The sequence below is a fragment of the Cimex lectularius genome, unplaced genomic scaffold, assembly GCF_000648675.2.
Source record: "Cimex lectularius strain Harlan isolate CLEC.00 unplaced genomic scaffold, Clec_2.1 scaffold217, whole genome shotgun sequence".
Lineage (NCBI taxonomy): Eukaryota > Metazoa > Arthropoda > Insecta > Hemiptera > Cimicidae > Cimex > Cimex lectularius.
In genome coordinates this window covers 400,632-416,335 of record NW_019392871.1, presented here as the reverse complement: position 1 = coordinate 416,335, position 15,704 = coordinate 400,632, and the positions used below count along the sequence as shown (strand labels likewise).

At 33.7% G+C, this 15,704-nt stretch overlaps 3 protein-coding genes across 5 annotated transcripts; 2 read left to right on the top strand and 1 right to left on the bottom strand.

Moving 5' to 3' along the window:
* Positions 1-1,347: 1,347 nt before the first annotated feature.
* On the bottom strand, positions 1,348-5,107 carry LOC106661626 (gamma-tubulin complex component 3 homolog). Of its 2 annotated transcripts, none has more exons than XM_014385155.1 (12): positions 4,836-5,107; positions 4,638-4,753; positions 4,408-4,584; positions 3,878-4,078; positions 3,687-3,820; positions 3,223-3,368; positions 2,972-3,167; positions 2,696-2,900; positions 2,507-2,639; positions 1,857-2,077; positions 1,633-1,791; positions 1,348-1,562 (listed from the first exon to the last, which is right to left on the bottom strand). In XM_014385155.1, the coding sequence occupies exons 1-12, from the start codon at positions 4,885-4,887 to the stop codon at positions 1,386-1,388; spliced, it is 1,917 nt and encodes a 638-aa protein (XP_014240641.1). In that variant the 5' UTR covers positions 4,888-5,107; the 3' UTR covers positions 1,348-1,385. The 2 variants fall into 2 exon arrangements, with proteins under 2 accessions (XP_014240641.1, XP_014240642.1); XM_014385156.1 differs by having other exon boundaries at positions 4,408-4,581.
* A 3,293-nt stretch (positions 5,108-8,400) lies between these two features.
* On the top strand, positions 8,401-10,758 carry LOC106661621. Of its 2 annotated transcripts, none has more exons than XM_014385145.2 (2): positions 8,401-8,837; positions 9,230-10,757. In XM_014385145.2, exon 2 carries the CDS (start codon positions 9,250-9,252, stop codon positions 10,435-10,437), a length of 1,188 nt encoding a protein of 395 aa, XP_014240631.1. In that variant the 5' UTR covers positions 8,401-8,837; positions 9,230-9,249; the 3' UTR covers positions 10,438-10,757. The 2 variants fall into 2 exon arrangements, with proteins under 2 accessions (XP_014240631.1, XP_014240630.1); XM_014385144.2 differs by lacking the exon at positions 8,401-8,837 and adding an exon at positions 8,848-9,107 and having other exon boundaries at positions 9,230-10,758.
* A 464-nt stretch (positions 10,759-11,222) lies between these two features.
* LOC106661627 lies at positions 11,223-14,849 on the top strand. The gene is made up of 2 exons (XM_014385158.2): positions 11,223-11,699; positions 13,913-14,849. Exons 1-2 carry the CDS (start codon positions 11,368-11,370, stop codon positions 14,691-14,693), a joined length of 1,113 nt encoding a protein of 370 aa, XP_014240644.1. The 5' UTR covers positions 11,223-11,367; the 3' UTR covers positions 14,694-14,849.
* Positions 14,850-15,704: the final 855 nt, after the last annotated feature.

The window sequence follows — 15,704 nt, the reverse complement described above, 5'->3', positions numbered from 1 at the left end:
TAATTGAAAGAAATTGACACGGCACTCATCCATGGAAGGAGCAGGATCAGATTTCAGCGACCCTGAATTTGATCCCAACCCCCTTCAAAAATGAGTTTCTTTGATGGAAGAACACCGGGGTCTCAAATTCACACTTGTGTTGCGAGCCCCAGCTGTATATATATGTATATAAAGTGGTTGGCTCATCTTCATGCATTATATGTTGCAACTTAGGACCTAATATAACTTCATTATAAATTTCAAGTTATGTTGTTCTTACTCGGTCATATCAATCCTTATTTTAACATATGTTATTCTGGTAAATGAAAGAACAGGCAATTCGGACTTTCACCCTAAAGGGTTGTCATTCCCCAATGTGCTGACCCTAGGATCTATACCTCAGGGGAGTTCACCTACCCCCCATGTGCTACTAGGTTGTTGGTACGCCCTTTAAGCCAAGATGCCCAGGAGATCATGAGAACCAACGAGGTTAGGCTCCAGAGGCTTTCAACAGTTAGGTTATTTCAGCCCTTAACGAATGCAAAATATATTCTGCCTAAAACTACCTGTTGTGATTTTTTCTTTATTTTTGCTTGAGGCTTTTTTTTACTGTATTGACCTCTTACCGCTCTGCCTAAAACTACCATCTATAATACAATTGCACAAATAAATACATTCACATCCTTGTACATTGCACTCATTCTGGTTAGTTGGTGGACTACTTTACTCTAATTTTTAATATTGTTCCATCAACCTGCACACAATATTAATAATCTAAATCTAAATTAAGGTTGATGGAGTATTTTCATAAATATTACCATTGACCTTAAACCCACACACTGTTAGAGGGATGACAGTGATTCTATGTTTCACCATAGGCCCCTCACCATACATACTAATAAATACACACACTTAGACAAAACAAAAACACAAAATAGATCTATATACAATAAAAAATCCATGTCCTCTAAAAAGCAGAACATGTGACAGAAACTCGCCAATGTGCCTGAGGACCGTTCTTAAAAGGCATGCCTACATGCTCTCTATAAGGAGCCAAGGCTTCTGTTATGTGGGACACATCGAGCAGCCTTTCTCTGCATAAGGGATACCTGTGTAGGCTTTGGACTGAGAACAGGTGTCTGTGTGTCAACCAGATATGGACCTATTCTTAATCAGGTAAGGACAATTTCTTCTTTCTGGCTCAGCTTAGTGGCCATCTATAGGTTGTGCTCTTGAGCATTTAATCTTTGAAATCCAGATCATTGTAAACAACAAATCTTAGTAGAACCATCATTTACAAAAAGTGAATCTACATACTCACCACACCTTCAGCATTTCTACAAACATTTTATTTAATCAGTAAACAAATTCCATTTTTGTATAATTTATTATCATTTTGATTTCTTTCAACCACTTGTGCTTTCCTTTATTGTATACACGTTTGTCGGCTTTGGGAGTGGCTTTTCTGTTTTATCGTTGTCCCGTTTGTAATAGTCATTAAAATTAATTCTTTCGTAAACTGCCAATAAACCATGGATGTGCCTGCAACTCTTGAGGAAAGAGCTGAATTTATTCACAGCAGTCTGAAACAAGGTAAAATTAACATTATAAACATAAATACCATGATATTAATAAACAAATGTATAAGCATACCTCAGCAGTGTTAAGTAAAACATCAACTTTGGCAGAAAATATTAAAGAGGAGTCTTCAAAGGAAAAATTTTGGTTGTTGATGAAGTAGTAAATATTTGTTATTAATTCTTCTATTTCTGATATTAAGATTACAATGTGCCGCAGCTGGATGCTGACCTCCTTAAAAAACAAAAATTAAAGTGTCTTATATAGAATTTATTGCACAGTTTACAAAATTAATTTACAGCTTGGTGTTTCTTTTGTAATGTGCCTGTTAAAATTGATGAGAGCATTTTTGCATGCGAGCACAACACCTCTTCAATGTCGTTGCTCTCCTTGTAGCATAACATGAACGTTTGCCACCATCTGTCGACTATCTCATAAATCATATAGAAGTCGAGTTGGTACGTGAATTGCATTAGCTGGTTGTTGAACAAGTACACCCGTTTCAGATTGTATGAGAGATCTGAAAAAACAATCCTCAAATAAGATGTGCATCTAAGCACGCACACCAGATCAACTTACAATTTGAACATTTTCTTTTTAGTTTTACTCTATTATTTTTTGTTTCGGTTATATTAAACTAAGAATTAGTTTACTATTTTTGGTTTTATGATATTTTTTTAAAATTATTAGATAAAACACAGATTCATAAATGTTGTTTGTGAAACAATATGCAATAGTTGTACCAATTATATTTTTTATTACTTTATTTTTCTAATAATAACTTTTCTAACTCTAGATTTAAAAAAAAAATCAAATAAAATTTTGGTATTTTTGACTACTAAATTACAGGAATATGTTTGCAAAAGTTTAATTTTATGTTTAATTTTATCATATGATATAAATCTAACTCATATGATGTGCATTAATATTTTTTGTTTCGCAAAATTACCTTCAGTGAGATTTTTTGTTCGTAGCAAACCCCTTAGTGACCTCCAACAATTACTCAGTAAGTAAGAAACATGGTTTTTGCTCCATAAAAACCTAAAAATCTTTCTGTAGGATATCTCGAACGTTTCAAACATCTGGGGGGGAAAATGTACTGATTATAGAGGAACGTCGGTACATTATTTTTACCAACTTGGTTCAATGGAGGTGACATTTGATACTTGAGAGTGAAAACGTCGGCGACAGTGTCCTTCTCAGTGGGGGTGTTTAAATGGACGATGACTTCGTTGAATATCCTGTCACTGGATTTCATGGTCATCATCTCACCGATCGCGGAAGCCAGCAGCGAATTGAGATGATTGAGGGACACGTCATTCACCGATTTGCTGTATTCAGAGCTTAAAGAAAAATCAATAAATTATTTGTAATGGAATTTGCTTTGTTTTTTACATTAAACACATACTCTTACTACATGCTTATCATGAAGTGCCTTGCAAAGTGCCCCTGACTGAGGAAGAAAAAATCATGGATGTTCTTGAAGAAAGAACTTAGCATATATTTTTCTTCCAACATTTTTAGAAAAATTGATGAGTTTTCAGTGTAAATATCTTTTATGTAATGCTGAAACTCATCTTCTTTATTCACCAAGAGGGGAAAACTGAACTCTAAAAAGAATTTCACATTTATTGTAACAATCACTTTTTCATCTTTAGAATCTACCTTGAAAGTCGTATAAGTTCTTTCTTTTCTCGATTATTTCAGAGCATTTTTCGGGGTAGTATTTGTTTAAGAAGTTCATAACTTTCCCTGTAGCTGTTATTAGTTTTCCAAGTGAGCTATTGATTACACTAGGAAGGAAGTCTTTTCTGTATAAAATATACACTCTTTAAAACATTAGCCAGTTTTGTGTGTCCAATAATTGAAATTCATGACAAAAGTAATAAAATTGTTTAATAATTAATGAAATTACATAATGATTGAACTTATAATTTATATTTCTGGATGATGGAATTAGGATCCAGCAATTTCATATAACTAATATTCCTAGATTCCTTGATTTAATCAATATGGATATTCATTTTTATTTAATAATATTTAATAAATAAACAATAATCGGACTTTTGATTTAAAAACAATTTTGATGTGAAGATGATTTGATTACATCATAGAACAATAAAATTTACCTTAAAACAAATTGTTCATGCCATTCGTCCATAGTGCAGTCTGAATTGTACTGAACAAAAAACTCGTCGTAAGGGTCATTTAAGGCTCCCCTGACCACCCAGTGCCATATCATTTGTATCATTGGGATTGCAGCCTACAAGATGGAAATTGAAAATAATTTTACGTTCCAGTTGTGGTTCTGATTTCCTACCTTGTTGAATAGTTCGAGGAACAACTCGTGGATTTTATTGTTACCATGAGGAAGATAGACAAGGATTGGATTGAGAATAGCGCCACCTTTTTCATTCCGTGCATCGTCCAAGAATTTAGAAAGAAAATGTAACCGCATCATCGAGTCCCTGGCCCAAGGGAGAATCCGTCTTACAGAAGTATGACACCTGATATCTTCTTGCTGGAATTTGATATTTATTTAAACTGCTTGCTTAATATAAAACGGGTGAACATTTTGAACTTCATTATCTTGAAGGTCTTTGTGGATGTCCAAAACATTTATGTTGATTTTAACAATTTTAGTTTAGAAAAAAAAACTGAAAAATATTAACCAAGTCAATGTACTAACAATTAATTTTTAATCTTATATAATTGTCTTTTACAGACAAATTCACTGATCTTATTGTGTCAATCTATTGACAAAGTTGTAATGATGTCCTAAGTAAATTTTTTCACAGAACTTCTGAACCAAATTTTGTGGTAAAATCATTCGTCCAAAATTATGCCTACCCAATTATTCACTTCGGCGATTGCCATATGAAATGCATTGAGCTTTTCGTAGATGACCGATTCCACAGCCTGAACTACGAGGCATTTTTGAAGTTTTGCCATCTTCAATTTAATCCCTTCATGAAGATTGCCAAGTTCGGCCAACTGTTTGCTAAACTGGTTGTGTTCTTTTCTCTGCTAAATATTAATTCAATTTATTTTTGCAACACTGGTTTGTATTAATTTCATACATATTCGACTGAGCATTGTAAATCTTTCAGCATGTTCATATCAGTCGCCTCAGAGCTTTGCATTGTAAGTAGCAACTCTTGTAGAGCATCATTTCTGTTCCGGCTCGGTGATTGAACTTGAATAATAATAATAATAATATATTAACACAGGCAAATCTATAATAATGTTTCTACATTTCAAGCATTTTGTCTACTTACAAACTGATCTTCCTGGTTTGAAACTTAGAATATTCTTCCTCATATCTTCCATTTTTCGTATATAAATTGAACAAACTTTCTAATGTTCAGCCTCCACTTTTAAATACAATTTGATAATTTTGATAATAGATGTTAATTGCAAACTTATGGCCTGTACACGTAGTATAGTGGTTTTTTGTTTTAGCAATCAAATTAATTAAAACTCAATTTTTAAGCCATCAATTTTACATTTAGAATAGAAACATTGGAAATTCGTATCACATGTTTTTAGATAGTTATGGTATGAACCAATACTCCTTCTGTTTTCTAATTAACAAATCAGCCAATTTTTTCATTTCAATAAAACTAGCAAATTTTTATAAAGCATTATATCAATCAAATTTGATATAATATTTATGACATAGACGTGCTAAAGGAATATTAAAGTAAATCTGTTTTTACATTTGCTTCCCTACGCATTAGTAGGTTTGACACATTGGTACACAAAATAAATTGGTATTTCAGATACATTTATATTGATTTTTTTCTAATGATCTGAGCAATAAATGAACTGGTTAAAAAGTTTAAATAACACTACAATATCAGAGGCTATTCTTCTATTTGTTACCAACCGAAATTTCTTGTAGAAAACACCCTCCAGTTGTAACCCAAGTTTTGAATACCCCATATTTGAGGAACTTATTCTTTCTATTCAGTTAATAAACTTTTTATTTATTTTTTTAGCTGGTTTAATTATCTAAAATATAATTTATGTGTTGTGTATTTTTATTTATTAATAATGGCTGGAAAACTAAAAAAATTAAAAAAAAATGCAACGTACATTATATTCTGTTAATGTATTTTTGATAACACAGGGAATGAGTTATACACTACAAAGTTTTTATCAAACTAAAATTACTGATATCTGTTTTTAGTTTATTATGATTCAAAGAAATTTACAATTGACTCTAAGAGCAAATTAAAATCAAGAAAAATCTTACACCGTAGGAATTGTCTTCCTGTGGAAGTGGACAAAACAGCATTTATCAATATTTAATATCATACTATTAACATCTTTATTAATTTTAATAGTACTTATATTAATAATAATGTATTATCCATTATATTAATATCCCACAATGGCCGAATGTTTAGGGCATCTGACTCCAACAATTGCCATCATCTCCTTTTCTTCCCTCTTCTTTTTCTTTTTCCCATTTCCTCTTACCTTTTTTCTCTTTCTGTTTTTCTTTCATAATGTGGTTTCATCATTCTATTATAAAAGTATTATATTTTAATGATAAATTATTGTTTTTTTTATATTTTATTATTATTATTCAGTAAATTAAAAGGGAATGCTACCAAAGCAGTATGTAGATATCAGTTTCTACCTAACTGACAGACATTTTAGAGTCAAACAAGAAGACCAATATTCAGAATTAAAAAAATAAATGCAGGAGTGCAACAAGGTAGCAGATTAGGTCCACTACTTTACTTGTTGTACACCAGCGATTTTCCCGGAAGGACTGACCATCAGCCATTCAACGAAAATTCTTCAAAAGGCTGATAATATGATAAACAAATGGACAAAAAAAAACGGAGAATCAAGCTCAATCAGCATAAATCAGTACTTACAAATTTTTAAAATAGATGGAACTATTGTACCTAGTGATCCGGCTAAATATCTAGGAATGACAGATGCCAAGCTGAGATGGAAAGAGCATATGACCAAAAAAAGGACAGAAATAGTTTTAAGGTATAGACTACTATATTTACAACTTCTGTAGGTACAGACCTTACTAAACAAAATAAAATATTATTATACAAACAAGTCCTAAAGCTTCAAGTATTCAATTCTTAAGTATTCAACAATGAGGTTGCACCAAACACAGCAATATCGAATTATACAAACAATGAAATCTTATGTAAAATGGTCAATACACCTTGGTATGTAAGGAATAAAGACTTACATATTGATCTTAAGATCCCTGAGATCATAGTAAAAGTACAAAGATTGCCAAACAGCAGGCTTGCTTCAGACAGCACGAAAATGTGGAAGCAACCAAACTCCTACATAATTGAAACACCATCAGAAGTTTAGAAAGAACCAAGCCATTTGAACTTGTGTAGTAAAAAAATTTTTTGTGATTTGTAAAGTGTAAATCTTATTGACTAATGGCTTTATTAGAATGCAAACATTTATGATATGTTTATTCTATATATCCTTGTAAAATTAATGGTCGGACTGACAAGACCAGTTTTAATAAGAAAATTAAATTTAAAAAATATTATTATTAGTATTATTATTTTACTGGCTATAAAGTTAAATTTATTTCTAAAATATGTACGTATAAGGGGGATTTAAAGCCCTATTCGTACTTTTTAATAAATAAATGTGTCACGTGCAAAATAAGTTATTTTATTGTAACATTTATAGAAAATATGTTATTAATATAAATCAGAAACAACAATGGGCCTAAAACTGTTCCTTGGAGTACCCCATAATTCTTTATGCAACTTAATGACATCATTTATTTCAACTTTTTGTTCTCTATTTGTTTGGAATTAGCTGCCTATGAAGGCGACTACTGACAATGTGAGCACGCTGTATAGTCAAACAGAAACAGAATCAGAAATCAGTCAATCGATCAAACAGAGAAAGTTCAAAACTTCATATTTATATTTCATATGTTGAGATATGGGATGGGCTTTTAGCGTGAATGGAAGGGCATATCCCCAATTACCCTGAGGAATATGGGTAGTATAAATGCTAACCAGACTATCATGTTTTTTCTTGTTTCTGTGTATTTGTGTTGGTTATTTATGTTATTTTATCCATAATTAATGAGGCCCTGAGATACAGAGGGACTAGCAATAGGACAAAGAAAAAAGAGAGTTAGTTACGATTGCACCATACAATATTGTAACTTAGCTGGAAAAAACAGAAAAAGAAATTAGTAGGATTAAAATGCGAGAAAGATAAGAGAAGAAATGGAAAGCTAAGGAAGAGAGGGCTGGCGATGACCAATGTAGTTTGCCGGCCCTAAAATTAAATAAATAAACATTGGGCCTAAAACTATTTCTTGAAATACCCAACAATTCTTTATACAACTTAATGACATCATTCATTTCAACTTTTTGTTCTCTATTTGTTTGTAATTAGCTGCCTACAATGGCAAGGACTGTAAGACAATGTGCGCACACTGTATAGTCAAACAGAATCAGAAAAAAGACAACAGAGAAAGTTTAAAACTTCATGTTTATCTATATATATAAAACTATATTCGTCGTGAGTTCGACTTGACCAACTGACAGACAACGCATAGACCAAACCGCTGGATCGAAAGGGCTGAAATTTTGACAGTTCATTCCTGTGGAACGTGAATAGCCTCTAAGAAAGGATTTCTTGAAATTCCATCCCTAAGGGGATCAAATGGACAATTTTTTACCGAGTGTAGTGTGAAGTGACTTAAGTCTCAGAATTTGAGTACAAGGCATTATATCATAAAGCCATACTAGGTAGTAGGTACATTAGAAAGGTACATTAAAACAGAGTCCCGCATGGACGAAGTCACGGGTAAAAGCTAGTATTTCATAATATGATTTCATATTATGTTGTTTTCCGATGGAGCTTTTTTGTGGAAGAGGGTGGAATGTGGATTTAAAGAGTGGCGGAAATCGTGGAAAAAGGCGGTACAGACGACAGCGGAAGAAGAATTACTCGACTGGACTTGGAATTTGGACTTTGTATTATGTAAACATTTTAACCCTCTTTCAACGAGGTAATTTCTTGCTTTTTAACCAATTAAGTATTAACGTGTTAAGACAAACGTATTTCTGCCTTAAGACCACCAACTTACTAGTTTTAGTAGTTAAAATTGTCATATCACTTGATTGTTTCTTAGGTTTCTCTTTCAAAGTTTGAACCAAACTGTTTGTTTTCGTAATGATAAAACTTTGATTTCATTTCGCCGTTATTTTCATAATTGTTCCCCTTTATTTTGTACGATCTCCTTTTAGTTTGTAAGTATTTTCATAATATGTACATACATTTACTTTATAAGCGATATTTTCATTTGTTGTGTAATTAATTATTAATTTTCACTAATACTATTTGTAAGAGCTTTTTAACCTTTCTTTCTTTAGTTTATAATTAATCACTTTTGTTAACAACATTGATTTTACATTGTTTATTTGAGTTTATACAAAACAGAGTTTTTATGTACATTGTTTTATCTCACATAACATTTATGTTATTTGCTGACATTGCTGTGTCTGAATCATATTGACAGAGTAAGTAGTTTAATTTTCAATTGGAAAACAAATCTGACTATTTAATTGTTCCTTCTGGTCTGCTATTGACCTTTCAAACTATTATTAATTGTTTTATCGTACTTGTTTGTTGCCCTGCGAAGTCTTCTAGTTTCATAGCGCCATGCCTGAGGACGAAGAAACGACCATCCGACTGCTCGAGCTAGACACGGAAATACAAGACCTAGCATCGGATATTATGTCAGCTAATACACTAGGAATTTCGGCTTCTACGGACATGTTGTTGGTACCTATCTTCAAGACCCGTCTTTCACGTTTGGATGATATATTCGATAAATTTGAATCACGAGTTTCAGAAGCAAAACTGTTGGCTGGCAAACTTTCTCGTGGCCTTGATGATTATACGGATATGGTTGAAAAATACCGAAATATGTATTACGATACTTTAGCACTGAACATACCTTGTCGGACAGATGAAGCCAAACACAGTATAAAGTCAAGTAGATCGAATAATTCTGGAATTTCTTCAAGCATATTGCCCAAGTTGGAGTTCCCACATTTTGACGGGGATATGGCAATTTGGCCCTATTTTAAAGACACTTTTGAAACGCTAATTCATACGAATCCTGAATTGGATCCTGTACGTAAATTCCTTTATTTGACATCGGTTTTGAAGGGCGAAGCTGCCGAATTTATATCTTATATAGGGATAACAGCAGCAGGATATTCTCTAGCTTGGGAAACTTTAGTTAAACGTTATGACAACAAGCGTATTCAAGGCAACAATATCTTGATGAAAATATTTAAACATAAACCAATGAATGAAACGCTGACATCACTGGAAGAATTTTCTTCAGTTTTTCTACCAAATGTCCACAATTTCATTAATCTGAAATTGGACGATCCTGTATCTTTCATTTTGTGTACATTTGCGCTGCAGCTAATGGAACCCTCTCTTCGTTTATGTTTTGAGACTGAGTTTGACAGTACAGAAGCATTGCCAAACATCACCGACCTTTCAAACTTTGTACATCGACATTTGATGCGACTACAAATGAACGATCTAATGTTTGGCAAACATTCAACATCTGACGTGGAAGGAAAAAATTCTCTGAATAATTCAAGGGAATTTAAATGTTGTCCAATATGCAGACATGAACATAGACTTATGGATTGTCCCACCTTCCTTGACATGGAACCCCTTCAGCGATTCAAAAAAGCAAAGTACTTGAAGCGATGCTTGAATTGTCTTTCAGCTGGACATTCTAGCAAAAATTGTTTCTCCAAAAACTCCTGTCGACATTGCCATCAACGACACCATTCTCTTTTACATCGGAGTAAACCTTTATAAGTAAAACTATCATCTACCGTGATATTTTTTTTTATCTGTTTACATTACCGTAAGAACTTCCATCATTATTTTCATCATTCTTTTTGTACTAGATTGTAGTAACAATTTAATTTGTAAATCTCTCTTTAGTTAATTGGTAGTTTTAGCTTAAGTAATAATTTTGAGAGATTGCCTTGTAACTTTATCTGTGTAATCTGTATAATTTACTTTTTTCTTTAGTTTATTATAAATTTTGTAAACAATTATATTTACATTGTTTATTTGAGCTTATGTATAAGCAAAGTTTTTCTGTTATGTTTATTACAATCTGTTTTATCAAAATATATGGTAGTTTGTCAAATAATATTAAAGTTGTCGTTATTTGCCCTATCTTATTGTACTGATATTGCTATGTGACTAAACCACATCAACAGGACAGTAAATAGCTGACTTGTTAATTAAGAAAAATAGTTCTTCTTTACAAGGAATGTAATTATGAATCTTTCTCACAATTTTTTCGTTTGTTTCAAAAGATTGATTTAGGGAAAAAAGAGCAAGGAAGTTTGGGGAGATGGCGTATCAAGAATTTCAGGTTGGTGAAAGAGGCGATAGAGAGCGGGTTGGATATTGGACTGTCTGGATAGTCTTCATACTGTTCAGATGTCTTCATACTGTTGCTGGATGCTACTGCGTTATTTATTGGTGACCTAATCTTATTACGCTATACAATTTCCCAATTAAGTTGATTTTATCATTATTTTAACAGCCATATTGATTTGAAAACTTGGACAATACTTTACAAAATAAAACATATGCTTGCACTATTTAAATATTATAATTAATGATTTTTCAGTAAAGTTTTTGCTTATAACTAGTAAACATAGTTATCGTAAAAGATTATTATTGATATAGTTGCCTTAAAAAAAAATTATCATTGAAAATTTATTGAAGATGGTCTCGATTCCTCCTCAAAGTAAACTAATGGGCAAGTACAGCTTTTTGGAAGGGTACAACGACGTCAAAACGTGCCGCGATGCACACCAGGCAGCGTCGAACGTGGTCAACAAGACTATGGCATTCGCAGAAATGTGCTTCAACGAGGAAATCAGATTCAAATCGTGCCAATCCACTCTGCTGCTTCATGACGACAGCTGGCCGACGGTGGCCGAATTCAACATATTCGCCGCTTTACCAAAAATCGACGCTTTCATGAAGTACACGTACCCCTGGCTTAGTAACTGGCCGCACTCGACGAGGCACCTGAAAGAAATTATTGTTTCCAAGTATGTTCAATTTAAATCTAACCACCCGCAACACCCTACTGCAACAGTAAAATGCACATTTAAGAAATCGAAGAGCTGTGTTATAGTGCAGAAGTGAATAATATAAAATTCAACTACCTGCACATTAGTTGGTCTTTTGCTCTCACCCTTGATCCGCCTATCTTCTAGTTTATTACCAGAAGCGTTTCGCATTTCGTCATCTTCAGTGTTCGGTCTGTGTGATTTTATATACGGTGGTGTGTGCTCTGCCCGTGTGGTCTTAGCCAGAATTTTATGTTCTGTTTGATACGTCGTGTTAATGGCTTGAGGACAGACGGGAGCATTAGTTACGTAGTTTGAATGTTTCCGATTAACCTGATGTGTCTATCCTCAATGGAAAGGTGATTGTCAGTAAACACTTATAAAAGGACACGAATGACGTAAGTGAATAACAACAACCACTGAAGATGGCGAAATGCGTCTAATAAACGAATATACCGAGAATAGCCGGACGAGGTTGATCGCCAACGACCAACCTAAAGGTTCATCAACCGCAGACCTCAAGAATAAATCACAATCTTCATCACAAGTAAATTACATGTCAAACTAGATGAGGTATTTTGCTTTCAAAAATAGCAAACAGAAGGTAACAATTAAACATAAACGTTGTCTGCAAGGTGAATTTGTAGTTTCTGTAACTGTATGTATATCGGTCAGTAGAGACCAAAACCAACTTCACCTGAGTTTTTATCTGTTTGTATCGTTTTTAAGAAAAATAAGTTTATTTAAACTAGAAGGTGATGTAGTAATTTATTATGTACAATAATTTTCATAAATTTATACTCTTTTATAAAAACTTCCACCTCAATCCTAAAATCCGGCAATCACAGCATTTGTATTTACTTTGTATTCTGTCTCACGTTTTATTATTAAGAAGTTTTACAAAACAGTGTACATTTCGTAATAAACTGCTCACAAATGAATAGGTATATTGCCAATTTTGTAGTATTTACTTTACCTAGCATTTTTATTTTATTTTTATTATAAATTGCATTTTCACCCTCAAATGCCATGTTAATCACGCTTTTTGAGTGTGCTGTATATCAGTATTTATTAGCAAAACAATGTACACAAGAGTTAAATAAAATAATTTAAAAAAAATAAATAAATAAAAATAAATCAATTGCATTAAAATTTATTAGAAATTATTGTTTTTACAAGGAAAATTTTATTAAGGGATTCTGAAAAATAGCAAAATAAAAAGGTTTAATTCCATAATTTTGTTTATTGGACACAATAATTTTTTGAACAATTAATACCGTGTATAATGTCCTCTGTTAGCTAAAACCTCTGTGCACCTGTTAGGTGAACTGTTAGTGGTAACTAATTTCATTCCATAGACGTTGCAATGCTGCACTCAGTTGTTGCAGGTCAACCGTCTGCGGATGGTGATCGAAAAGCCTTCTCTGCGAGGCATCCCACATGTGCTCAAGAGGTTGCCTTCCACAATATATAGTCCAGTTCGTCCTCCAGTGTAAATCCAAGCCAGGCATAGTACCCATCCCCAGTTCTCGGTAGATTCTTCGGCGCCTGCTATCAAATATACAAACAGAAACGCGATTCATCAGTAAACATAACAGCATTCCAATTGGTATTATCTTCTAGGTGCTCGTTGCAACATATTCTCCTGAGTTGCTGGTGGAGGGATGTTGCTGCAGGTCGTCACGAAGGGGCATAGGATGTGAGGCCAACATCCCACAAATGATTAAGAATCGTTTTGTATTGATAAAGGCCTTTCCAAAACATCTTGTAATTCCTACTCACGTAAATTGTTTTGCAACGATCCGGATTTCGAGCCGTTTAGCTCATCATCAGGTTGAAGGATTTCTACAACCACGTCTCTCGACATGAAGACTAGGTTTGTATTTTCTATTTGGTTTCATCCAACAAACAAGAATATATCGGTTAAATTTAATTAAAATTAGTAGAATAAGAATAAATTACAAATATCCCTATTCATTTTTGAGCGGTTTAAAATACTCTGTTGGTAGGTATCTTTGAATTATACGAAACTAAGGGAACAATGCAAAAATGATGTCCATTTTTTGTCAGAATGGAGATTTCGCCGGCATCTGTTGGCTTGTGACATGAACTATTAACCCATCAAATGTTGCTAGGGAAAACCAAGTCATGGACTTATTTATTTACATTTGATTCTAATTTTTCATGTAAAGACACCTTTCCTTCCAAGTCTTCGAGATATGCTACGGCGCGGCACGGATTTCTTACCCAGTGGTCCAGTCCACTTTCTCCGTGTATTTCGTCTTTGAGATCAACCGATTCGTGGACCAAGGGTCGGACTGCCTCGTCAGGTACTTCTTGGAGGGTTCGGACGAAGAGCTCATCCCTTACGTGAACGACAATATAACGCAGTCACAGGTGAAAGCTCTCCTCAAAGGGAAGCTGGCCCTCTCGTCGACAATCAACCTCGGCTCGACCGTCCAAATGTCCGACGACACCATCAGGAAACTCGTCGATATGAAGAAACAGATGCTGAAAGATTTCCGGTTCGTAACCAACACTGCCGCAGCCCACGAGACCATCCCGTTTCCTTACTCGGCTCACATCCAATTGAACAAAAGATGCTCGGTGCACGGGAAGAAGTGCCCCATCTTCCGCTTAAAGTCACAGCCGTGCGGTACTCACCTCGGGGTGGATGAGGACGCTCGAACACTTTCTTCCAGTACGTTCTCGAGCGGAAGCTCTGAACGAGACTCGTTTTATGACAGCTTTGACAATGCGTACATTGGCAAAGATACTACCAACAAGAGTAAAAACAAGAGGCGTTCTCGCACGGTGTCGGTCTTTCGAACTTTGAAACCCGGTTGGTATGACTACGATTTAGATGATGACGATGACGACGATGTCGTCGTCGAAGAAACGAACGAGGACGAATTCAACTTAGAATATGATTTCGATGACTATGACGACGACGAGGACGACAAAGAAGAATAGGCGGTTGGAGCTTTCTTCTTTTTTTAGAATGTTAATTCAAGATTCTTCAAATTGAAGAATTGAATTGACACCATGTCGAGAATCGGAGTTCAAGAAGGAAGAGCATCATTCCACCTTGACTCGTTCAGTTGTTAATTATACGCAGTTGAAAATAAGCTTTGGTATTATTTCATTTTAAACATTTTCTTCGTTGAAATTATTTGTGCGTTTCCATTTGTCACGACGAGCATGGTCGTATGGAGTCTTTCATATAGTTAGTCAGTAACAGTCGTTACATAGAGTTTTAGTCGTTAACCTATTTTTCTCTTGGTTTCTGTTGGTCTCTTTCGTTTACTGTCTTCACACTACATCTACACGCAAAAATTTTATCTCCCGATATTTATTTTAACGAAAATCTATTCATTACTTTGAGCTTCTTACATTGTCTAACATATATTTATTTACATATACAGGCTGTTAACCTAATTTACAAAAACCTATATAAAATAATTAAAATATCGGAAACAAAATATATACACGAACATAATATTACATAAAACGTATAAAGGGAGAAAATTAATTTACAATATTACACAACTTTTTAAAAATATTTTAAACATTTTAATTTAACTAATTAATTATTAATGTAAGGCTATCATTAAATAAATCTACACAGTATATGTCCTGTTCGCTGAATTCTATTAGTGGGAGAGTGGAACTGGTAGTTAACGGAGCAGTCAAGGACATTGAATAATGATAAAATACGAGTTTTTTATTTAGGGAAATTGAACCTTATATAGGAAAGTAAGTTCAGGACTTGAGATCAAGTTATTTAATAATTTGTAGAGAAAACAAAATCAAACGTAGTTCTTCTTGCCTCTAGAGTGTAGAGTATCAATGTTCAGAATAGACATTATAAGATCATAGTTACAATCAAAATTATGATAGAAAGACATTCATTTCAAAACTTTACATAAGAAAGCGAAGTTAAACCTGTTGATTTGAGAGGAGTAGTGGGGAGACCAGACAATA